Below are 27,127 nucleotides of genomic sequence, written 5' to 3' on the forward strand. Positions count from 1 at the left end.
GAGCCAAGATCGCACCACTGCACTTCAGCCTAAGCGACAGAGTGAGACTCCATCTCAAAAAAAACATCTATTATGCCTGCCAAGAACAACGGCTCTTCCCACAAGGTTATTTTGGCATGACGTCCTAATCAAAAATGAGGAGACAGATTTGTTTTCATGCCCTGGGTAGTGGAATTCCTGTTTCCCACTCTCCTGGCACACTAGCAGCTTTAGTCAAGCATATTCCACTGGCACCTGCCCACACAGATGAGGAATTCCCTACTTCTGTTATAAGCATAATCACAAGCCTTACCAAGCTAAAACTAACAGGCAGCATAAGAAGAATGCAGAGCCATTCTGAGCCCTGCCAGGGACTGGGCTGCAGGAACAATATGAGTTCAATGTGCTGAGCACATGGAGAGAGGCACTGACTTGGGTAGAAGCAGAAGTCTTTAGCTCGCCCGCTTCTGCGTACTGTTCATGGCATGATGGCTAATTAGTGTCCTTCGTGCTTAAGGGCAATGCTCTGGAAGAAAACCTGTCAGACAGCAAAGTACCCTACCACCATAGTTCCCCGGGTAAATAAATGTTTCCAGTGCTCTCTGGGCTAGTTAGTGCCAGCATGAATTGCCACGTGCTAAATGTCAGAAAGAAGCCGTCTGTGGAGTAGCACAACAGCACAGGCCTCAGCGTGCAGTGACAGAGTGCTAATGCCAGGCAGGCAGGCACTGTGCCAACTTAAGCAAGTTTCATAATCTCCTTAGATGGCAGTTTCTCATCTTTAAAAGTCACTAGAAGATCAGGGGCATTCCTTTCAGCACTAGCTTTCCATGATTTAGATTTTAAAAGTTGCGACTTTAATAAAAAAGAAAAAAACCTAAAGCTTCCTCATTCTCAAATTTGCTTTCACTCCCTGATCTAAAAGCTCTTGTGATTTGATTATTTTGACTGACTTTGCAAAGATCTCCAAAAATATCCTGCAACCTAAGAAATGTTCCAACTTTTGAACTGCCCTGATGAAGTAAGGGTGGTGGTGACCAAACATTCTCTGAGACTATGATGCTGACAGGCAGTGAGTGAGTAAAGCACATGTGACATCCTCCGTGTTGGAGTCTAGATTTCCAGTAGATCAACCTGGAGGAAGCTGATCTACTGAAACTCCAGACTCAGGCATCCTGTTCCTTCTCCTGAAGGTCATGTAGGGGTAGAAGTTTGCATATCCTCAGAAGTCTCTTACTAACATCGATACCATCAAGTTTAGGCAATGTTGTGAAGTAGAAGAAGATGATCCTTCCTCTTGTTCATTGGTCTTCCAACCATCTTCCCCCTCATCCTCCATACCTGATGACCTCATGCTGACTACCCCAGTACCCAGAGACACCCCCACAGTGCCCAAGTCAAAGTGCTGAAGAGCCTGGCTCCAACCTCATTGTCAAGCCTTAGTGCCACATATATCCTTTCTGTGTCTAATGTCTATCTAGCTATTTGTTCTGATCTCCTTGCACTTGGGTAGGCAGCCTGGTAGGATGGCACAAAGAGCATAGATTTTGGAGTCAGATTTAGTTCAAACTGTGACTTTTCTGGTTCTTTGAATTTGGAAAAGTTGTAGCATTTCTTAGCTTTAGCCTTTATACATGTGAAAATAAGACATAATACTGTTGGTGGAACTTTCCAGAAGATGAACCCCAAGTTTAGATAGGATAACTTAAAGCATCCAGCAGTTTGCCAGCACATGGTACATGGTAAGCATTTTTAAAAAGTAGGCCAGGTGCAGTGGCTCACACTTGTAATCCCAGCACTTTGGGAGGCTGAGGCAGGCAGATCACATGAGATCAGGAGTTTGAGGCCAGACTGGCCAACATGGCAAAAGCCCATCTCTATAAAAAATACAAAAATTAGCAAGGCGTGGTGGCATGCACCTGTAGTCTTAGCTACTGGGGAAGAATCGCTTGGACCCAGGAGACAGAGGTTGCAGTGAGCCGAGATCCCACCACTCCTCCAGTATGTCCCTCCATCTGTCTCTGCCCATTAAAATCTTACCATCTTCAAGGCCTAAATCAAATCCTTGAGTTTCAGTTTCTGTATTCCCATACGAGTATTTAAAGTCACTCATTCACACAGAAGTTTATAGAAGCTTTGTTCATAATTGTCAAAACTTGGAAGCAGCCAAAATGTCCTTCAGTAGGTGAATGGATAAATAAACTGATACAACCATACAATGGAACATTATTCAGCACTAAAAATAAATGAACTATCAAGCTGTGAAAAGACATGGAGGAATCTTAAATGCGTATTATTATACAAGAGAAGCCAATCTGAAAACAGTATGTACTGAATGACCTAACTATATGACATTCTGGAAAAAGCAAAACTATGGAGATTAAAAAGATCAGTGGGTGCCAGGGGTTAGGAGTGGGGGAGTAATAAACAGGTAGAGCACAGGGTATTTTTTAGGGTAGTGAAAGTATCCTGTATGATTCTGTAATGGTGAATACATGTCATTATATACATTTGTCAAAACCCACAGAATGTACAACACTGACAGTTAACCCCAATATTAAAAAAACACTCTATTGACTTATTATACTGCTAGTGAATACAAGTCTTATCTCCTCTACTCAAGACTACTTAGCTGTGTGACCTTGGGAAAACTGCATTCATCTTTCTGATTTTGTTTCTTAATCTGTAAAATTGAGATAGTAAAAATCTGTATATCAGAGAATTGTAAAGTTTGAATGAAATAATATATGTCAGTGATCAGGATCTGGCATGGAACATTGCAAGAATTTAATAAACATCAGCAATTATTCTTGGATGCATGTGGAAAATAATATCCATGTCATGTTCATAATTTATTCTACATAATACTACATAAACTTAATAGATGACAACAGAACAAAGGAATGGATTAAAGAAAAAAACAAAGACTAACAAAGTTATCATATCAGTGCTCTGACTCTCTGTACCTCAGAGAAACAGTACAAAAGAATTTGGGTTTCATGCGAAAGGCTGACAGAAAACAATCAGAAGACATTTGGTCTACCCACACACGCAGACTTAGTATTTTGTATATCAAGGAAAGCAAAATCCCCAGATCTTCTCCACATGCTCAAAGAAAACAGAAAATATCAAAGGACCAGGGGGCTTCCATCTAAGCACAGTCTATAGAATAAAGTTTCTTCCATCTGGAAGATCTGAAGAGTCCACACCACACTCAAGGATGAAATGTAAATGCTCATAAGTATCCATGCCAGATTTGAAGTATATCCCTGAATTTTGAATGGTCTTCAAAGCACGGAAAAAATGCAAAAGAGGTCATATTCTAGTTGAACATTGTATTTTGCATATGAAGAAATTAAGGCTCACAGAAGTGAAGAGATTTGATGCATGCCCTTCAATTTCAGTATAATTTTTATTATACCACACAAGTACTATTTTTCTCCCATGCAAATTTGAAGCAAGAAAAACATTCTATGAAGATTTTAATATTCCATTCCTTGTGTCCACTTTAATAGCAATCTTAGAGAAAAGAAGAAGTTGCCATACAGATGATTGGCAATGACCTCATCACGAGAAAGAAAAGGGAGACCCCACACTCCAGGCTTCCTTCTTGGGTTTCAGAGCTCCCATAAGTGAAGCAAAAAAAAAAAAAAGGAACAATCAAGTACCCACTTGGCAAATATGGGCTATTTGACCAAATGACTGAATAATGTAATGTACAAGCGTCATGTCTGGTAGCAGCTGATAACGCAACAGGAAGGTTACCAGCCTAGTGGTTCTTAAACTCTAAATTTGTGCATTAGAATCACTACCAAAATATGTTGTTGCTGTTGTTTTTGTTGTTGTTGTTGTTGTTGTTTTAAGTGCAGATGGTCAGATTATTCACAAAGACTCTAATTCAAAAGGTCTGGGTAGATCCAGGAATCTTCATTTTTACAAATAACCAAGGTTCAGATTTAAAAATCACTGCCGTTAACTATGAACTTCCAAAAGTCTAAATCCAGAGAATTTATCTTCAACCACACCCTGTGCAAAAAGCATGCCTATCTGAAAGCTGGTGCTCAAGAAATTTTTTCTCTGCTGTAGGTGTTATTCAGTACTTGAATGAATAAAGTGATTGTCATATTATTTGGTAGTTTGGTTAAAAATAGTATCAGCAATTATTGAGTACTTGCTGTGCAGCAATTATTACACTCAACTCTTGGAACATGAGGGGATAGAACATATAATCCTTACTTTTGATGAACTTTTATGCCAGTTGGGAAAATTGTCCCTGTACACATAAAACCTTTAGTAAATACCTACAGGCAATGTAAGTCATAAGGTTTCAAGGAACACAAAAATCATTGTAGGCTTTGACAGCACAAGGAGGAAAGACCTGGACTTAGGCCTTGAAAGACAGAGAAGACCCAGATAAGCAAAAGATATTCTACAATTATTAATAGTAAGAAGAAAGGTCTAGAAATGAGACCATCCTTTGTGCATTCAAGAAAAAGGGCCTGGTGTGGTGGCTCACATCTGTAATCCCAGCACTTTGGGAGGTCAAACCAGGCTGATCGCTTGCACTCAGGAGTACAAGACCAGCCTGGACAACATGGTGAAACCCCATCTACACAAAAATATCAAAAATAATTTTTAAAAAATAGCTGGACATGGTGGTACACCCCTGTGGTCCCAGCTACTTGGGAAGCTAAGGTGGGAGGATCGCTTGAGCCCAGGAGATTGAGGTGGCAGGGAGACACCATCATGTCACTGCATGACAGAGATAACTTGTCTCAAAAAACAAAAAGGAAAAGAATAAATAAAACTTTACTGAGCACTTACAATGTGCTATGCACTGTTTCAAATGTACTATCCCATTTGCTGCTCAAAATAACATTACAATGTAGAAAAAATAATGACCCATGTTTTACAGAGAGGAAAATAAAAATTAGTGCTGTTAAGAACTTGCTCAGGAATAAACATGTATTCATTTGAGATCAGTTGAATCCCAAGTTCATGATAACATCCCTTCTCTTTATCCTACACTATCATAAGAGTAAAGAACACCAAAAAAAGCATTTATCTGAGGGTCCTAAATTAATTTGAATTACTTTCATCATCAATACTGAATAAGATTAAATATTAATTTTTGAATTGTTGTCAAAATACACAGATATATATCAAAATATCTAGAAATCCTCCTCTAGAAAGAGCTCCTCAACCAATGTTGCAGGGTTGTCTATGTAGTTCAGGTTGCCAAAATTATTAGCTCAGCTCTGATTAGGTAAAACTGTCATGGCAAGGAACTGCAGGCCCATGGGCAAATACAAAGTAGGCTCCTCATGCAGGTGTAACAAAGAAGAGTTAGAATTAGGTTCTTTCTTGGCCTCCTTCAGCGCTTTTAGCACTGGCTTGTCCAAGAACAAAGGTGGAAAGTGTCTGATATCTGGCATTTATTCAGTAGCCTGTGCTGTGTTCCCAAGAAAGTGACACTTGTTTCAAGAGCTCATCTTTGAAGAGTGTGTACCTCTAACTCTGACTCACTAGGATGTGGCATGGGACTGTTGACCTTAAACTCATTTGATATTTGTCCTGGTGAAGGGTATCTGTGGCAGGAGCAAATGATACTCACCACGCATGAAATCAGGAAGTGGGCCCTGCACTCACTATGTGGACCTTGCCATTCCTCGCTTGGTACAAGGCCACAATGTCAAGGTCTTGGTGGAGGGGGGGCAGTGGGATGTGGGCTAGTAGAGGGTGGTGGGGAAACAGATCCGGGGTGGGGACTCCCCAGTTCACCAAACCACCACCACTGGACATGAACCTCTCCTCCCTGCACCTTGGGCTTCATGTCAACCAGAGGAGATCTGAGAGATCATGAAAGTATGACCTCACAAGCTTTCAGGGTATGTCTCAAGGGGCCTCAGAAGAGGAAGGGAGAATTTTTCACACTTAGCCACCATAGTAGACTGAGAAGATAGATCCTCATCTGACAGACGTGGTCTATTCTCAGTGGAAGTAGCCCCCTTACAAAAAGATGAGCCCTGACTTCTGATGAGGGAAGTTCAGAATTCCACCTAGAGAGAGGAGTAGGAAAAATGGGAAAAACTGATTCTTTGGTGAAGGAGTTTCCCATATTCAGAAAGATTTATCCCAAAAGTTATGTTTCTTAGAGACAAAGATGTGTGGCTTTGAAAACCTTGTTGAATAAAGCGTTTATTGGGATTTAATGAACACAAAGAAAAAGCTATTTTAACTACCATTCAAAGCCTTCTTTTTCTCCATGCCCAACCCTTACCATCTCTGCCAGCATATTTTCCCGGTCATCTCTCTCTTAACCTCCACCTTCCTCCCCACTATACATCCTGTGTATAGCCTCCTCTCTCTCTAACCACTTCCACTCTTCTCATCAAGTCTGCTAAGTAAAGGCTGTGAGTTTCCCCGCAGAGAAGCCTCCCTCCTCTCTGTTTCAGAGAGAGCATGAACTGTGCTTTTATTGTCCCTAATACAATTAGCAACTGACAGATTCCTGAGAGAAAAGTCCTATATTTAGGTAAACAATCAAATCAACCAAAAGCATCCATGTGACATGAAATTATGTGATTGACCTAATGCACCAACTCTTCATATCGTCAGAGGGAAGATTTTCTTATATCTTGGTTTCCCTTCCCACATACAACTGAGGAAGCACTCAAAGTACACTGACAGAGGAATTCACTAAAACATTTCTGAGAACTCCTGTCCCCACCTCAGTGATTTGTAAGTCTCTACTGTAATATCCTCAGATCAGCTTAGTCTCTAAGCAACTAGAAGGGCAGGTTTGCAAGGTACCCACTGCATTGCCATACCTCCTACCATGTCTCAAACATAATGGCACTTAGTAAATAAATGTTGAACTAAGGTGGAACTTAGCCCCTCAGGACATACCTGGACCTTCATCAGCTACAAGATCACATAATATCTGACATTGGCTCTAGTCAACACTATACATTGCTCAAGATTTTAGAAATTGGCCTACTCTAGTCAGAAGGGCCATTATTAAAAAGTCAAGAAGCAACAGATGCTGGTGAGGTTGGAGAGAAAAAGGAACACTTTTACACTGCTGGTGGGAATGTAAATTAGTTCAACCATTGTGGAAGACAGTAGAAGACAGTGTGGCAATTCCCCAAAGATCTAAAAGCATAAACACCATTTGACCCAGAAATCCCATTACTGGGTATATACCCAAAGGAATATAAATCATTCTATTCTAAAGATACATGCACACATACGTTTATTGCAGCATTATTCACAGTAACAAAGACATGGAATCATCCCAAACGCCCATCAATGACATATTGGAGAAAGAAAATGTGGTACATATACACCACGCAATGGAATACTGTGCAGCCATCAAAAGGAATAAGATCATGTCCTTGGCAGGGACATGGATGGATCTAGAAGCCATTAGCCTCAGCAAACTAACACAGGAACAGAAAAACACTGCATGTTCTCACTTATAAGTGGGAGCTGAACAATGAGAACACATGTGGGAGAACAACACACACTGGTGCCCGTTGCAGGGGCGAGGGGAGGGAGAGCATCAGGAAAAATAGCTAATGGATGCCGGGCTTAATACCTAGGTGATGGGTTGATCTGTGCAGCAAGCCATCATGGCACACATTTACCTATGTAACAAACCTGCACATCCTGCACATGTACCCTGAAACTTAAAATAAAAGTTAAAGAAAAAAAAAAAGAAAAGAAAATCAATTGACCATAAATGTGCAGGTTTCGTTTCGGATTCTAAATTCCAAACGTTGATCTGTCTATTCTTATGCCAGTACCAAATCAAATTATATGAGAACTCTTTTCAGTCATGGTGCACATTACCAGTTGTATATTGTCATAATAAAAGTTCAACGTAGAGAAGAGAAAAAAAAGAAATTGGTCCATTCATCCTCGAATACAAAGATAGTAGCAGAATTATTGCAGTCAATCTCTTTATTCGAAATAACTCATTCCCTTTTCTAATTTTCTATATAACAAGGAGGGAATATTGTCTTGAGAAGGCAACCTGGTAGAGTGAACAAGACATCACACTGGGACTAGGCACACCTGGGATCTTCGCTTGACTGTTCTTTCCCTTCCTCAGCTTCTAATATTCTCATTTCAATGTCTAAATTCAATTTAGATTATTGGAATAAACTGTCTAATGAAAAATTTCCATTTCAAAGATTAGGCGAATCACAATATTCAAAAGTGAGGCAGATTTCAAAGGACTGCGTGATAAGAAGACCTTCTGAACAGAAGATCACTTTCAACACAATAGACCCCTCTGCTGTAACAAAAGCAGCAGGCCTCTTTTTCCCCAAGTGGCTCCCTCTGATAGTAAATGAGCAACTAAGATTATTCCTGTGCTAGAATGGCGTGAACCCGGGAGGCGGAGCTTGCGGTGAGCCGAGATTGTGCCGCTAAACTCCAGCCCGGGCGACAGAGCAAGACTCTATCTCAAAAAACAAACAAAAAGATTATTCCTGTACTATGCTTATTACCCGAGTGATGAAATAATCTGTACCCCAAACCCCTATGACACACAGTTTACCTATATAACAAGCTTGCACATGTACCCCTGAACCTAAACTAAAAGTTAAAAAAAAGATGATCCCTAGTGTTGTACATGCAGTGAAGCTCTTCACCTCATCTGTGGGAGGCTAAATAATCCTCAACCTGTGCTCTGATACAAACTGAGACTGGTGAATGGTAACATCATCACAGAACAGCAGTGGGATGAGGATTATGGTGGTGACAACGATGACCATGTCATTTTAAACTAAACCCTTCCTGTTAATTAATGGAAGTGAAACCAAGTACCTAATGCAAAAAACAAGTATGCTCACTTTATAATCCCAATCGACATACTAGGTATTAAAGCTGGCAGGCAGCTTTCTGTGAAACTTCTTACTGAAGAACCGTACCCTCCTTGGTTATCCAGTGCTTATCATATGCTATTGCTTGTTTAGCTGCCTTGTTTTCCTACCGGGTTGCAAAATCTGGGAGAGCAGGGAAGACCATGTCTATTTTGCTCACCTTTGTGTCCTCAGTGCCTGACAGGTAACTGATGCTCCATAAACATTGCTGAATAAGTAAATGAATAAGTGCTTTATAGTAGTTTGAATAGTGCCCCTCCAAAATTCATGTCCATGTGCAACCTCAGAATGTGACTTTATTTGGAAATAGGGTCTTTGTAGATGTAATTAGTTAAGTTAACATGAGGTCAACTGGATTAGGGTAGGCCCTAAATCCAATATGACTGCTGTCCTTGAAGAAAAGGAGAAGACGCACAAGATCCACATTTGAAAGAAGGCCATGTGAATATAGAGGCAGAGCTCGGAGCAATACAGCTACAAACCAAAGAACACTGAGGATTGCTGGGAGCCACCAGAAGCCAGAAAGAAGCAAGGAAGGATTCTTCTCTAGAGTCTTCAGAGGAGCATGGCATTCCGACACCTGAATTTCACATTTCTGTTCTCCAGTACTGTGAGAGACTAAATTTCTGTTGTTATAATTTACCCAGTTTGCAGTAATTTGTTCCAATAGTCCTAAGAAACTACTTCATGGTTGAATTTTTTATAGAGTGTGCAAAACTGTGTTTTTATAGAGTGTGCAAAACTGTAAAATACATGTTTTACAACTTATTTTATAACTCATTAAGATGCTTTCCTTTGATGCATGTTTTGAGTTCTTTATAATTTTTGTAATATTGTCATTCCATCCTGATCTTTGACACTGTTTCACTGGCTTTCTAGGATGAAGGTCTGGCTGCCTGCTGGGGAGCCCAGCCCTGAGGGTACACCACTTAAACTCACCGAAGTCCTCACTTCCCTACCTGTTCAATATAGTACTTTGGGAATGAAAGCTCTCTAACCACAAGTTCTTATTAAATTAGTGTAAGAAGAATTAAAGTTCAGTTCTGCTTGTCCATCTTTCTGTCCAAATTATAACAACAGAAAATTAGTCTCTCACAGTACCGGAGTGTTCTTAAATAGCATTTGCATGTTATCAAGCTAGGCAAACTTATAAAAATTAAGGTGCATTTCAGAATGAAAGGTCTACTGAAAAAAAAATTTAGTTATACCTGTAATATTCCCCAATGCTTCTAGTTTAGCGAACCAGATGATATGCCTCTTATAAATCTAATTCCCTGCCTTATTTGGTAGCCAAGTCATTGGAGAATTGGATGAAATATATCAAAATAAGAAGAAATGGAAATAGCCTAAGCCATGTGCCCTAAGTAGGTAATTTTAGATCTCTGAACCACATGCAAACAGATACTGAACCTAATCGTACTTCATAACCTCATAAATTCTCCCCTTCATTCTTCTTTTGTTCTCTAATTCACCCATGAGCTCTTAATTAGAAATCTATGTTTAAAAATAATAGGACTCTTCCGAGGTGGATTTTTTTAATCCTAAAAATTACACTGGGGAAATCAAGGTTCATGAAGTTATGGTTAACCTTAACTATGATATGCTTTCTGAGATTTGAGTTACAGTGTGTGTATGTGTGCACACACATACTACAAAGTCAACATTTTAGTAGCAGTATGTTTATGGAAGCATGTTCATGAATAATAATAATAATCTTAGCATTTACAAAGCTGTGTATCAATTAATCCTCACCACAACCAAATTCCAGTCTTGGAAATGATTAAACTGATGCCCAGGGAATTTCAAGAAATTTACTTGGGGTCAAGAGGTGAAAGCCTGGACTGAAAAAGCCTGGTTCCCGGCCCAGGGCACTCCCTTTATACTTCAACAACTCCTCCAAAATCTGAGTTGATGTCTTATCGTTTTGTATAAGCAAATGTTTTAATGCCTTTGTTTGAAAGATTGGTTATCAAAAGCATGGGTGACTACAAACGAAATATACAAAGCATAGGATGCTGGAAAATTCCGTTTCCATTGAACTCTACCATGTATTTCATTAGTGACTATGGAGACATAAACCTTGCCACTTATAACTCAGCTAGGTTATTTTTCCCTCGTTAAACAGTAACAACAACACTGTATGTAGCTCCTCTAACCCAAATGATGCAAAAGGATTAACTTTCGTTTTCCATGAATGGAGAATCCCTGAAGTGGGAGAAGCTGCCATTTGAGAGGGAAGTAATTGGTATATATATTTAAAAAAAGAAGAAGAAGAAGAAGAAGAAGAAGAAGAAGAAAGAAGAAAGAAGAAAGAAGAAAGAAGAAAGAAGAAAGAAGAAAGAAGAAAGAAGAAAGAAGAAAGAAGAAAGAAGAAGGAGAAGAAGAAGGCCAAGGTGGCCAGCCCCTAAACAAGGCTGGGTCTACTCAGTACTAGTAACCAGCAACTGAGGTCAGAGAAGAGGAACAGAGAGATTGTATCCCTAGATCTATACCTAGAGCCTTCCTGCTTGTTTCCCAGCTCTCCTCTGTGTGTGTGTATTTGGATCTATATGTGTATAAATGTGCAATATTTTCCAGCATCATTCCCATCCAAATTATTCTGTCCTATTTTGAGTACCTGGATCAAAACATATATCAAAACACTTCATTTAGAAAATATCATCACTGTGCAAATAGTGAATAATATTAGCTGCCCCTGATATTGTTCATTCTCTTATATGTGGATGAGCCCTTGACTGCCTGAGAAGTTTTCTAATCAACTCTTCAGGAAAAGAGGATCAGCTGTCTTCAGACACAAGAGAATGGTTACTTTTACTGTGGTGCCCCCTAGTGCTGAGCGGATTAGACTCACTTTCTGTATTTGCCAAAATATAGACCACACAAGAGAAGCAAAATTTGGAGAGTTAACAATGTTGGTAATTTTTCCTGTATTTCCTTTGGCGTAGGAGAGAATGAAGAGTGTTCCTTTAGCATGATTCACAAGATCCTCTGTGAACTGCTTCCCACCTCACCAGCTTTTCAGCTTCATCTCCACCACTTTCCCACAGGTATACTCAACTTGAGCTATTCAGGAAAACTTGCTGTTCCTGCCTAGTAAGACTCCCGCCCCTACCCACCGATTCCCATCCTCTTGTCTGCTTAAAGAATTTATCCTCCTCCTTCTAGTATTAGCTGAAGCATTATCTGCCACTGCAGGTTTTCCTGACTCCCCAGAAGGCTGAGGCAGCCCCTCCCTCTTCTCATCTTCCCATTGTCCCTTGAGCATGTCACTCTTTTGTCCCCACCCTGCATCTTGACTGTGAGTGCAAATAGTTCAAAACCTTCTCCAATAGATGTTTACATCTCCAATGCCTCAAACAGTACCTAGCACAAGTAAACATTCAGTAGAAAAAAATCTATGTAAGGATGGCTTCATTGATAATAGGAAGAACCATAGTGTAGGAATCAGGAGTTTCTGGTGAATTAACTAGCTAAGTGATCACGAATGGTTCACCTACCCTCTCTAGGTTTCTTTTTCTTATCTGTAAATAGACTATATCTAATACCTGCCCCCAAATTCAATGATTCTATATGTTTAATGCCTCCTTTAGAAGCCACAAAATGCCTTATGACAAGCCAAGTCAACTTTGGATGTTATGTTTTAATTCTCAAAGATTTACTTATGTAAAGCAAATTCATATTCCTTTGAAATTATCTTATTTGCAGGTCTATCATTAAAAAAGAATTTCTAAAAACTTGCTAAATTACATGGAGACATTTAAATTAAGCTAATCTGAAACAAGATTTTCTTCAGCAAACTCCTCTTTCTCTTATTAAATGATACAAAGAAAGGTCCAAGTTGTAGCTGAAAATGTCATTAAGAAACTGAATTCTAATTCCAGCTCTCACTGATACAGAACTGGTCAACCCACTTTTCTAAGTATCTCCACTTCTGTTTTTCCCAGCTGAAAAAAAGTGATAAAAATGTAAGCCTTTAACGGTAGGAATTGCTGAAAAAATAATGACTAAAAGCCTTCACATCTTTGAGGGTGATGATAAAGGTGATACGAATCTTGGAAGAGCCAAGTTTCAATGGTTTCAATGAGGTTTCTCACACCTTATAGGTCAGCCTTTTCTACTTTGTTCCATAGCTGAAGTTCCAAGTAAGACTGGAAACCTGACAATGTAAGTGGACGTCCCAATGTGATATCCAAACAGTGTGTATTGGTTTTGGTGATAGAAGCATTGAATTATATACCTTGTGTCATGAATATTCTTACAGGGCATTCACTTCTTTCCCTTTTATAAAAAGTGTGTTTTGCTAATTCAGAATAGGTTATTTAGATACGTACAGAATATATAACCTAAATATAGAAAAATATGTATGTGCGAATTTGATTCCTCTCAATCCCTTCTTAGGAGCCAGGAAATCCATAAGCTTAAACACAAAAATCTACTAACTCACATTTTGTATTTCTCAAATCCTTATATCCATTCTATGAACATATAAACTATATATTCATAAGATATTGAGCTGGAAGACATCTTATTGATCATCTGATCCTACTTTCTCATAATACAGATGATAAAATCAAGGCCCAAAGAGGAAAGTAGATTAGATGAGGAGTGGGTAGGGTCTAACATTTTTTCTGGCATCTTGAAAACAAAATATTCTGCATTTCATGTTTGTAGATAGACCTAATCCAGGGATGAGAAAACAGAGGTTACTAAATAAACTTGATTGAAAGGAAAATTGACAGCCAAATGGAGCTTGGTAGCTATCTCTGTATTTATAGAGCCATTCATGTAGGCAATTTTTCATAGACTAAAAAAAATAAATCTAAGAAATAAACGGGAAAATCATAATTATTTCCCAAAAACTTTTCTCTCGCAATAAAAGAGGTCCAATTTAACTGGGTAAATGGTAAGCATTTCAGCTCTATTTCACCTCCAATACACATCACTGTAACATTATGTCTTATAAAATAGAGGTTTGACTTGCATCACCACTACCAACACCACCACTACCACCGCCCCCCAATCCCTCAATCAAAATTCCAAACAGTATTGTAGATGAGTTTTAAATGGCTACTAGTCTATGTCTCTTTTTCAACAGCTGCTCTACAATGCTCTCTCTCAATCTCTCTGTCTCTGTTTCTCTCTGTCTCTCAAACACACACAAACACACACACACACAAACACACACACACACACTGCTGCTACCACTGCCACCAACATTATTTGGTAAACTATCAGGTTCTAGGGAAAACACACACAACCCATCTATGCTATCCTTCTCATAATGAAGTGTAAATAATAAACACGAGATTAAATGTAAGGACCCATCGTGCTGTCCCAGATCCTATAACAATATAAGAAATTACATTAGCTAATTAGAAATAAAAAATTTATAATTAACATCAAGTGAAGAATTTCAAATATCTGAGCAAACAAAAAATCTATATTCAGAGTAGACAGAAGCATGTTTCTTAAGCAAACAACTCAAATAAACCACCTATGTCTTGCTTCCGTCTCTGTGCCAGGACTATAGAAGCTAATTCTCCCCTAGAGATCACTCACCATGAGGTTTACTCTCCTAGAAACCAGCACCCTGCTTTTCTTCCCACAGCTTTCCTTCTGTCCCAGAGTTGCTGGATGGCTTGTTGGAAAGGACCCCCTCTTTTTCTCAACATCTCCTGGATATTGATAGTCCAAGGTGACCCCAACCACCAGCAAGCTGCACAACTGTGTTTCACCTTTTGCTCTCTCCTGCTCAGAGCCCTCGTGCAATCAGTTAGCCTTGAATGGAGACATGTGTCCTGTGTTTTATCATCCCATGGTGTAAGGAAATATGTAACACTGTGGTTATTAGAAAAAGCACTCTTAGGGCTCCCAGATTGGTGAATGCACTCAGCTGTTCTATATTTGGTTACTCTCTTTGTTTTCTTCTCAAAAGAGCCTAATTCCGGTCGATGTCTTGGGCATCCGGTCGATGTCTTGGGCATCCTGCCACGGACACCTTACTCTTCCCCCACACCCTCTCCCCGAATCGCCTACTTTAATTTCACCCAAAGAGTTCTGCGAGAAGACGTAACCGTGTGGTGTGATGAGAAGATGAGTGTGTTGTTGTGCTCACTGGTCTGCAGACCTGAGCGTGACACCAGCTACACTTCTGGAATTTGGAGACACAAGCACTGTCTGTGGTACAGTGATCATAACCACACACACTCTTACCAGCCTCCATGCACTGAAAACCCTATTTCCTGTAGGCAGAAACAAGCCCAGGCATTTGCCAAGACTGCTCATCTCATTCTGGTTTCATTGGAGGTGCTTAATCTCAGACAAGACAATCAGAAATCAAAGTTTGTATTACCTGACCTTTATCAGGGAGAAACATTTCTAAACCAAAGCAACCAGCTGGAAAACAAGATTATCAGACTAGCTCAACAAAGGAACACGAGGAGAATATAGATTTATTTTTCTCCAGTGGCATCTTCTGCAGTGAAGAACATCTTTAAATACCTAATAATGTTTTTATATCTGAACTAGTGAATAAGAAAAAATAATGCAAAAGACAGAAGTGCGGAACAAGAATAAAGTGAAGGAAAAATGGAAATATTTTAATTACATGGGGAAAAATACTAGAAAGATAATCTCCTCCTACATGATGTATTTAATAAGGTGAGAAAAAGATGAAATGATGTCTTTAAGTTATGACTGGAAGAGATAGATTGTGAGAAACAATATCTGATTAAATCATTGGGGTGAATGAGTGAGCACGTAGGCACACACACATGCACACACACATTGCTCCCCTATTAATACTGATACCTTCAGCATTCTTTAAAAAGAAAATCGCCTTGCAGGTCTATAGAGTTTATGAATATTATGGGAAAGTGGAACTGGTCTCTTTCTTATTTCCTTCTAATATTAATTGCCTGATCAAACACATTACTATCACAATGGGTAGACCAGGTATATCAGTGACTCAAAGCTTCAAAGTGACAGCTTATAAAGGGATACCAGGATTCTTGCACTGCAAAGAAAAAGAAAAAGATCTAAAAGCTGTGCCTCTGCCCTACCTCCACTCTGCCCTACCACTGCCACTGCTGAAAAGAAGGAAGGAAAGGACAGACAGAAGGGCGTTTAACCACACTTTATGATTGCTGTGGGGAGGGGAAAAAAAAAACTCAACACTTTTGGCATAAGATTATTTCCAAGCGACTGTTTGCAGCTGTTGCAGCTGCCATCAGCATGAGCTGGTGGGAAAACAGCGCCCAGCGGTGCATCTTACCTGAAGAGCAGAGAAGTGCAGGCAGATGTAGGTGAAGCACAGGAGCAGCCCCAGTCCCTGAATTACAGAGGCCACCAGCAATAGCTTGTTCCTCTCGAATCTTGGCCTGGCTGCATTTCCCACATTCTCTTCCAGGGGTTGGACCCTTTCCATCTTCACAATCTGGGTAGAGGGAAAATGAAGATATGGAAAAGGGGAACCTGGGATAAAACTGATGTTTTCCCCACAAAGGAGGAGGTAAAGGCAAAACAAAGCCTATCAATCAGAAAATAGGCAAAGGTCCCAGGGCCAGAGATAAAAGGCGATTGAAAGAGCAAAGCGGACTCTCTCAGTTTTAACGCTGCAACTTTTGCAGGCAGGCGGGGGAACTTCTTTGTGACTAATCTGAATTTCCCCTTTACTTTCTTTCTTTTTTTTTTCCTCTGGGCTAACAGGGAGTTGTTTTTGTGACATTCCAGTTCTGATTTGAGTGACTGTGAAATGACAGTCATAAAAGTATGCTATTTTCTTAACTCATTGCACCAGTAACAAATTGTGGGTCACTTGGTAAAGATAAAAATCATCATCCGTTAATGTAGGAGCTCATATATACCTTCCCCAAGGTGTCTTAAATCATAGAATAGATTTAGGGGAAATGCTGGCCCAAGGTTCTTATCTGCACTTTACTATGTAACTAAACATTGAACCCCTCCTACAGATTCAGAAAGAAAGCACACACAGATCATTCTTGAATGAAAAAGATAAAACAAGAAAATAGGACAGTGGGTCATGCAGAAGTAAAGGAGTGAGATCCTTGGTTGTAGTCTATTGCATAGAAATAAACAAACTACCTTTTTGAAGTATTTACTATGTGTCAGACACTGTGTTAGATGGCCTTGCAATCTTTTTCTCATTTAACCCTTTGAGACAAATTCAATAAAAAATTATATGATTAATTTTCTGCATACCAGAAAAGAAGCAGAAGGGTATCATTTTCCTCTTTCCTTCCACTTTACATTTTTCCCATACATAATTTTCCCATGAACGAACAAATGAATAGATGTAAATAAGCCTTGAAGATTATTTCCTTCTTTGAGGTCGTGACTGGCCTCAGAACTTGGAAAGTAAGAGTATTCTATCAATAGACACCAGATACCCTTTACCACTAAAATAAACAGTGAAACGAAATAAATGATAAAATTACTTATAATGTCAAGTTCAAATTGGCAAATATTTACTGAGTACATCATATGAGCCTGGCACTGTACTGGAAAGGGACGCTGGGGAAAAGCTGTTTAAGACAGAACTGTCTCTCTTTGTGGCCAAGTATGTCCCTCTGAGCTCCCCATAAGGCACCCAACAGATATGTAAAGAAAGGAGGGAGAAATATTTTGGATATTGACTGTATGAGCTGTTATACACCACTTCACAGAAAACATGGAAATGAGGCATATTTAAAAGAGAAAGTTTGTGGGAAATGTAAAGTACATTTATGACTACAGTATTAATAAATTAAAATATGAAATAATACCTTCCCTACAATAATTTAAACCTTGCATTTCGAGAACATATTGGTCTTCAGAAATTTAAGTTTTATCTGAAAGATGAGGTAACTAGGCTCAATATCATAGACTCCAAGCCAAAACTATAAATCAAGTCTTATCTAAACATATTTGTCATAGTTATTCCTTTGAACAAAGCTTGTGTTACATACAGGGTGTGGAGAAAAAAGTTGAAGGAAAAATCAGTGCATAAAGCCCAATTTTTGTGTGATAGTTAATCATAAAAGAGTATTAAAATCACTATTTACTCATCAATTTTTAAAAAATGACTAAGAGTCAAAGCAAAAAAAAAAAAAAAGCCATAAATACTACTGGAAACAAGGAATAAACTGAAAAAGTAGTAAAAACTATGCCTGCTGAAAATCATAGATAACATTTTTAAATTACTGTCAAGAGAATGAAAAAAAATAAACATTTACCATGCACACACTTGTGCCTTAACAGCATTTCTTCTCACTGTTAATATCATGGCTCCGAGGAAGAAAAATCTTTGCACAGAGTCATCTCTACCCACATTTAGGCTAACACTCTGATGACACACCTCTCATTTTTATTGTCTTGTCATCCTACTACCATATTTTGCCTAGTTGTAATTTTTGTTGATGTTTAAGTGATATTTTACACTTAATTGTCTCTTTTTATTGAACACGTTTTCACAGTTCTTCACATTCTTTGTGGGAAGAGAGATACACACACACACACACACACACACACACACACATACAAATCAGGCTGGAAGTTTCAGGCACAACGTTTTGATAGACTATCTAGGCATTCCAAAGTTCATCATTGGGCTGGTCTAGCATTTTAACAAATGAAATCACTATTAGAGTTATCATTGCTGACCTTTCAGTCTCAGGCACATGGGCAGAGTCCTCCATCTTCAAAAAATTTTTCAGAAAACAAAGTTTAATTGTTTTTAAAGGGGCCGGAGACGTTACTAAATCTATGGGCAATTTTTTTTCATTTGTATTTATTTATTTATTTATTTTAGAGACAGGGTCTTGCTCTGTTGCCCAGGCAGGAGTACAGTAGCATAGTCACAGCTCACTGTAATCCAGAACTCCTGGGCTTGAGAGATCCTCCTGCCTCAGCCTCCCAAGTAGCTAGGACTATAGACAAGCAACACTAGGTCTGGCTAATTTTTTTTTTATTATTTCTCATAGAGACTCGCTATGTTTCCCAGGCTGGTTACAAACTCCTAGCCTCAAGCAATCCTCCTGCCTTGGCCTCCCAAAGCACTGGGTTTATAGGCATGAGCCACCAAGCCTGGCGGCAATTTTTCTTAAAGTATCTCACAAATATTAAATATATTAGCACACCAGAACAAATCAGCCTTAAAATAAAGCCACAGGATGCAAAATAAACCACAGTAATTATCTTCCCATAGATCATTAACCTCCTAAATGAATAGCCATTTCAAGACTACAGAAAATATGGAAAAGAAAAGGGCTTTGACCACTCGCAAGATACCTCATGTTCAGAAAGAAACAAAAAACATTTGAATTTTTATTTATTTATTTATTTATTTACTTTTGGTTTGAGGGTTTTATTGTTGTTTGGAATTTTTGGTGTCTGGGTTTTGGTTTTGGGGTTTTTTGGTGATAAAAAATATATATTTTTCATTTATCTCTAAGTCAGGTTTTCATTTGTCCATTCAACAAGACTGAGCCAAATACTAGAGGAAAAGACAGGAACAAAACACATTTTTAGTCCTCAGGGAGGTCACAGACAGGAAAGCAGAACGTCCACAGCCTGGAAAGTTCTGTGTCCTAGGTATCAGTGCAGGAGGGAAGGGTGCAGGGGGACAGGTGCTAATCTATACTGGAATTAGGACAGGAACAGCTTCCTGGAGATGAATCAAGTCAATGTGGGAGAAACGAGAAGCAGTCTGGCTGTCTGGGGCACTGGGGAGGGGCAGTGGCCGTTGGGCCAGCAGTGAGGGCAGTGGAGCCTGTTTGTGCAGTGTCAGTTCAGGGAACTACAGCTGAAGAGGAAGACGGTGAAGGAGAGTGGCTGCTGGAGAAGAGGCTCAGAAGAAGTTGTCGTAAATGGACTTTTGTTACAAGTTAAGAACTTTGGACTTCATACTGCAGGCACTGGAGAAACATGGAGAGGTTTGAAGCAGAATGTGATATGATTACATTTCAGAATTTAAAAAAAATCACTCTGACTGAGGGAAATAGAAATGGCAGGTACTTCAGGAAACAATTCTAGGGGGTAGAAAAGAGAGAGGGATGGCAAGGCAGAATCAAGTTGGCCAACTGGGAGACATTTCCAGGGTGCTCCGTGCCAGCTGAGGGAATGAATGAGATCTAAAATTCCACCTCTGCAGTCAGCTCTCTAAGCCCTCCATCCTGATACAAGGTTTCCTCCAGCAGGAAGGGAGACACTTATCCCACAAAGGTCAACTTTGCTTCCCAAGCCCTGAACAAAGGGCTGTACTCATTTAAATGAAGGCTCTTTTTCTAATTTATAAACCCATAGGGGGTGCCTCATTCTAAAACACATAAAGACAGTGGTATAAGCTAGGGACCTTGAGTTTGCAATGACTCAAGTGAGAAATAAGGTCCTAAACTAAAGCAGGGAGGATACCAGAGTAGAAGACACTTACACTGGCTCTTCATTCACCAGACATTGTGAGAGTGTACTCAGTGCCAATCTCTGAGCACACACGGAGTCATAGATAAGCTCTGCCCTGGGACGAGTGATAGAGTGATGTGGGAGGTGATGGAAACAAATGCATTTTCTAATGTCAAAATATGATTTGTAATCTGCCTTCTCAACCTACTCCTGATCCTAATGTCACTGTCCTGAGTAATGGTTTTTGTACTCCAGGACCTCAAAATCCAAAAATCGACTTTGAATCATCCTTGTTCCCAGTCACCAAGCTTTGTAGGCTAGCCCTGCAATGCAGCTTATTCTTTCCTCCTCTTTGTCATTCCCACTGCTTCTAATCCAAATTCTTATTACTCCTCACTTGAGCTCCTGCAGTCAGCTCTCCAAGTCCTTCCTCCTGGCACAGGTTTCCTCTTGCAGAAGCTCCAAGTTTTCCTTCCAAACTTATCTCCCTCTATTTTCTGATTATTTCTAATATTCACTCTGTCTCAAACAACCTTACCCTCCACCTCTGACTATCAAAACCCTACACATTACACACTTCCCCATGAAGGGCTGTCCTGTGACGTAGTGAGCTTACTGTGTTCTGTAAGTGCTAAACAAAAATCTTGAAGAAATTCTGTTCAGAGAATTCTAGCATTAAGTAGAGGGTTGATAGGATCAGTAGTTCCCAAAGCCTAGTTTATCATCTGAATCACTAGGAGAACTTTTTAATGATTCTGACTCCTAATTCCTTCACTCACGAAATTCTGGTTCCGGTCGGGCGCAGTGGCTCAAGCCTATAATCCCAGCACTTTGGGAGGCCGAGACGGGGGATCGCGAGGTCAGGAGATCGAGACCATCCTGGCTAACACGGTGAAACCCCGTCTCTACTAAAAAATACAAAAAACTAGCCGGGCGAGGTGGCGGGCGCCTGTAGTCCCAGCTACTCGGGAGGCTGAGGCAGGAGAATGGCGTGAACCCGGGAGGCGGAGCTTGCAGTGAGCCGCGATCCGGCCACTGCACTGCAGCCTGGGCGACAGAGCAAGACTCCATCTCAAAAAAAAAAAGAAAAAAAAAGAAATTCTGATTCCGTGGGTGTCTTAGTCTATTTTGTATTGCTATGAAGGAATACACAAGGCTGGGTAACTTATAAGGAAAAAGGGTTTATTTGGCTCACAATTCTGACGGCTGCAACATTCAAGGTTGAACATTTGCATCTCGTGAGGGCCTCATGGTGCTTCTACTCATAGCAGAAGGTAAACGTGAGCTGGAGTGTGGAGATATCACCAAGAGAGAAAGCAAGATACAAGAGGGAGATGCCAGGCTCTCTTTAACAACCAGTTCTTGCAGGAACTAATACAGTGAGAACTCACTCACTCCAAAAGGAGGGCATTAATCTATTCATGAGAGACCTGCTTTCATGACCCAAACACTTTCCATTAGGACCCACTTCCAGTACTGGAGCTCAAATTTCAACATAAGGCTTGGAGGGGACAAACATCAAAACTATAGCACTAGGTTTGGAATGATGTCTTTTGAAGCCATATTTCTAAAACAGTCCATAAGAGTCAGACTTGTGAATCTCCCTAAATGACCACTTAAGGTCTCTTTCACCATTACTTTCTATGATAGGAAACCTCATCCTATTTCCCAGAAGAATGCAGCTGTTTTCACCTCTGTGTTGAGAGCATTTATTATGCTCTGTTTCGTCTTGTAATTATTTAAATCTATTTCACGGGGAGGAGGGAGGAGGTGGAAATGGTTAATGGATACAAAAAAAAAGAAAAAAGAAAGAATCAAAAGACCTACTATTTGGTAGCACAATAGGGTGACTATAGTCAATAATAAGTTAATTGTATATTTTTAAATAATTTAAAGAATGTAATTGGATTGTTTGTAGTTCAAAGGATAAATGCTTGAGGGGATGGATATCCCATTCTCTGTGATGAACTTATTACACATTGCATGCCTGTATCAAAATAGCTCACATACCCCATAAATACATATACCTACTATGTATCCGCAATTTTTTAAATTAATTTAAAACTTTTTAAAATAAAAAATAAAATAAAAATAAAATTTCAAAAATACACATAAATAAATAAATCTATTTTAGTCTCCCCCATGATGTTGCAAGTTCCTGAGGTTAGGAGTCCTATATTGTACTCTCACAGGGCCAAACTGAATTTGCTTGTAATAGAGCTGAAACACACTGTTCACAGGAGCAGAAATAATGAGAGTCTAAACAATACTGAAAACAGCACTATTAAATACAGAAGTCTCCTGGTAGCTGGACTTTGATCTTAGAGTTGAAAGATTAGCAAACCTGAAATGTGTACTTTTCATTGAAACCGGATGCACACCATTAGTTGAAATACAAATGTGAACTCGTGTGATGATATTCCATCTGGGTTTCAGACTCATTAGTCTCTCACTTGTCAACCCCTTTTCTTCTGGTGCCAATTTTCCCTTTCATTCTTCATGTTGCTTAGTATTTTTTTTAAATCTTGACCACTGGCAGTTATTTTGGGGCATGATGACATATTCTAAAACTTAGCGGCACAAAACAGCTACCGAAATTTTTCTCTGTATGGAACTATACCCACGATGTACCACACCATTATTGAAAGCAAATATCTAGACAGACTTTTGACACACAAAAAAATTACATTTTAAATCGTGTATTTAAAATGTGTGCAACGCCAAGAACATGTAAAAATCTATAAGTACATTTTTCAACTCACAATAGGATATCAGCATTTTTCTTTTTCAAAAAATCAACTTTATTAAAATATAATTTCAGACAATAAATATCATTATTTAAAGTGTACAATTAGATGAGCTTTCGCAATTGTAGACACTCATGAAACTAACACCATCAAGATAAAGAAACTTAATTCATCTTCAAAAGATAATTTTCTTTAAATGGAAATCATTCCAAAACCAAATCTATACTGAATACATGAGACACTAATCTCCTCTTCTTTTCAAAATAAATTCAATTGAGTATAAATTGGAATAAGCATAAACCTATGTTTCTCAACTGAGGGTAGATTTGCAATCTACCTAGGGGTCATTTGAAAATATTTAGAGATGTTTTTGTTTATCTGGATTGGGGGTAGGGTGCTACTAGTATCTAGTGGATAGAGGCTGGAGATGTTAATAAATATTCCACTCAGAATACCTCACCACCATCAACAACAAAAGACCATCTGCCCCAAATGTCAAGAGTTCTGAGGTTGAGAAACCCTGATTTGGATACATCCATGCCCATAACTGATTAGGAATGAGGCAATACAATATTCATTCTCTGAGTTTTTGCATATGCTTATTGTGCTGTCTGAAACACCTCTCCACTCCTCAGCAACCATCCTATGAGGAGGGTACTATTTTTCTCCCCATTTTACAGTTGAGATGAACTGAGGCTTAGAGAGATGAACTATCTTGGCCAAGGTCACACACTTAGCACATGCCAGGGCTGGTATCCAAATCCAGCTTTGTTTACTCTAGAGCCTGTTCTTAAACTGTGTGCAATACTATTGATCTTTTTACATGAAATACAAGTTCTGTGTGTGGCCTAGATGCCCAGTAACAATTTATCTAAGCAGATCTTAATATGCCAAATGCACACAGCTACTAGTCCAGTAAGAAAAAAATAACTTCTTCCTGTCAATTCGATCAAGGATGTTCAATCTTTTGGCTTCTCTGGGCAACATTGGAAAAAGAAGAATTGTCTTGGGCTACACATAAAATACAATAACACTAGTGATAGCTAATGAGCTAAAAAAAAAATCTCATAATGTTTTAAGAAAATTTACAAATTTGTGTTGGGCTGCATCGAAAGCCATCCTGGGCCACATGTGGACCACAGGCCGCGGGTTGAACAAACTTAAATTAGATCTTTTCTTTTCAGATTATTGATGAATGGGAGTAGATCTTCCATTTATTGTGTGCTTTCTCTGTGTCAAGCACAAAAGCTTTCTTTCTTTCAATCCTCCTGGGAACACTCTGCCTGATTACTAACCACATCTTTAACACAAGGAACCAGAATATCAGGGTAACCTAACCACAACAGCTTTGGGAGTTAAACCAAGATCATCTGGGTTTGTCTGCTTGTTTAACGGTACCAAACCACTCACTTGGTGTGATGGCCTGAATGTTTATGTTCCTGCAAACCCCCACCCCAAATTCATGTGTTGAAGCCCTACTTCCAATGTGATTGTATTTGGAGATGGGGCTTTTGGAAAGTAATTGAGTCATGAGGGCAGGGCCCTGGTCTGATGGAATTTAGAGCCTTTATAAGAAAAGACACCAGAGAACTTGAGCCATCTCTCTCTCCACCACGTGAGGACACAGCAAGAAGGTGGCCATCTGGAAGCCAAGAAAAGAACCCTCACCAGAACCCAACCATGTTGGTAACCTGACCCAGAGTTGCAGCCTCCAGAACTGTGAGAAAATAAATTGTTGTTTAAGCACCCATACTATGGTTGTCTTATGGCAGCCCAAGCAGACTAAGATAGACAGAAATTATAAAATGGTACCAAAAGAGCATTGCTTCTTGAAGTTTCTCTACCTTTCTCTAAATTCTTCTGTGCTAACATGAATTTTATCCTCTGTGGTAACAAAAGTTTTACCTATCATTCTCTATGATAACACGAATTTTATTCTGTTATCTTCAATGTCCTTATAAGAATCTCTATTCCTAAATGTCTTTACTATTTTGGAACTAGAATAAAATAGTCTATGTAATACACCAAGCAGCATGTCTAGACAAAGTAGGCCTAAGTAAATATTATGGTGTTGCAAAACAAAACAAAACAAACAAACAAACAAAAAAAACCCGGTAAGCCTTTTTAGCGTTTTTTCTTTCACTCACATATGTTGCATTAAACACCTCTTAAAGCTTTCTTCAGGTGCAATCAGCAATCATCAATATCCTTATCCCAATCATAGCATGAGAAACTGAACCCCAGTGAGCTCGTTTTAAAATTGCCCCAAATCCTCAATGGGATTTACCTCTTGGGGTTGCTCTAGGGTTTGTATGGGACAATGTTTACACCATTAGCACTGTCTTACAAATAGAAAGTGCACAATAATTACGGTAAGTGTGGTCTGTGGTCTGTGTCCACAAATGGCTGCATCCGCGTCACTCAGGAGCTTGTTAGAAGAGCAGAATCCCAGGCCCCACCCCAGACCTATGAAATCAAAATCCCTGTTTTAAAAAGATTTGCATCCACATGAAATTTGAAAAGCACTTAGTTAAATCATTAACAGAAAGAGTGAGCGGATAAAGACTCAGAAGACTAAGGGCAGATCCCTGACAAGACACTAGAAACTTTCTTCCATAACAACATCTTACATCTTAAAACGTATGTGAGCTTTGGCTAAGCCCCATCCTCATCCTAGGCATCAGCAGGGTAGGAGTCCCCTTACATGGGCATCTACCCTCATCTATGCACCCAATTCATCCCCTTAATTCCCTTCTTTCTCCAGCCCAGGGGATCTTTACATCATCAGGGGACCAGAAAGCTTTCCGCTTACTCATCAAACATTTTCTGCTCCCCTTTAGGACTGAGCTTTTGAAACTCTAAAGTCAAGAGAATCTTTTTTTCTGCCTTGCGCCACCACATTCCTTCCCCCAAAGGTAATGAACATAGGCAAGTTAACTAAATGGGGCCAGGAAATAAAAGGAAATAGCTAGGGAAAAAAATAAGTTATTAATTTCAAAATAGTGCCCTGCCACATAAAGAACCACATAAAATGGTTCCTTATGATCACAGACTGAGGGCAGATGGAGAGACATATAGCAATGAGCCGTGATTTTCTCTCTTTCTCTTTTTGAAGGTAGTATTCCCTATCTCCACACTCATTACCACTGTATACAGTGTGTTCACCCCTTTCTGCCCCCTTAAGCTGTGGTCAGAAGTCTTTGGGGTGTGTCCTTTCTGCAAATATCACACATACACAAACACACACACGAAAAAAGAGAAAACCTCTGCAGCTTTCTACAAATTGGCTCAAGGAATTCCTGTAGACCTTTCCTTCCTACAATGTGCCATGTTCCCTGGTGTTTTCTGCTGTTCTTACCCTTATTCTTCCTATATTGGCTCAAACTTGCCCTGGTTATATTTGGAAGAGATCTCAACTTTCTGCTTCATCACTGACCCAGAAATCCCAAAGGATGTCCTTATAGGAATTGCCCAAGCTCCAGATCCCAAAAATCCCTCTCCCCAGTGTTTAGGCCTGTTTCTTACCACACCATTTCCCATCTACTCCGGACTCACTTTGGGGAAGAATAATTACACTCTTCTCTTAGCACAGACCATAGTCTGCACTGTGTCAGGGTTATGCATGTATGTGCTTGTCTCCCCTTGGTGGAGAAACTCCAAGCCCCATTCATCTTCATATTCTCCTGTTTGTTCCAGCACTAATCCATAGCTGTGCTCAACACATGAACAGAATTAAACTGGATTGTGGGGTGAAGTTTTATTCAGAGTTCCCTCTTTCCTTCTGCCCCCTCAGCTCCCCACTGTTCTCTGATCCTACCTTGATTTTATTTTTGACACTCTGGGCAAAAGTCAGATCTGTATGCAAATAAAAGCATTACTATTTCTAATTAAGCAAGTTACTTAGCTTCCTATCCTTCATTTACTCATCTATAAATGATAGATAAATAAGTATAGGTAGAAGGCACACACAGAGAGAAACCATGTCTGATACATATTAGCATTCAATAATTGCTAGTTATCATTATTGTAGCTTAAAATTGAACATGATGAGAGCATTTATACCATGGAAATTGGTAAACATGGTAAACATTATAAATTTTTTCAGAGAGCTGC

At 39.4% G+C, this 27,127-nt stretch overlaps 1 protein-coding gene across 13 annotated transcripts in view; it reads right to left on the reverse strand.

Moving 5' to 3' along the window:
- Positions 1-27,127, reverse strand: part of TNFSF4 (TNF superfamily member 4) — a 277,633-nt gene that overhangs the window by 6,455 nt on the left and 244,051 nt on the right. For 10 of the 13 annotated variants that reach the window (XM_005540016.5, XM_074014756.1, XM_074014474.1 and 7 more), the window contains one exon: positions 16,144-16,305. The exons of 2 other annotated variants lie outside the window; for them this stretch is intronic. In XM_005540016.5, the coding sequence (XP_005540073.1) occupies positions 16,144-16,305 (162 nt within the window). Of the gene's footprint in view, positions 1-14,429; positions 14,762-16,143; positions 16,306-27,127 lie in introns of those variants that run through there. One more of the 13 variants, XM_015445635.4, reaches the window with a different exon arrangement.

This window comes from Macaca fascicularis, chromosome 1 (genome assembly GCF_037993035.2).
Source record: "Macaca fascicularis isolate 582-1 chromosome 1, T2T-MFA8v1.1".
NCBI lineage: Eukaryota > Metazoa > Chordata > Mammalia > Primates > Cercopithecidae > Macaca > Macaca fascicularis.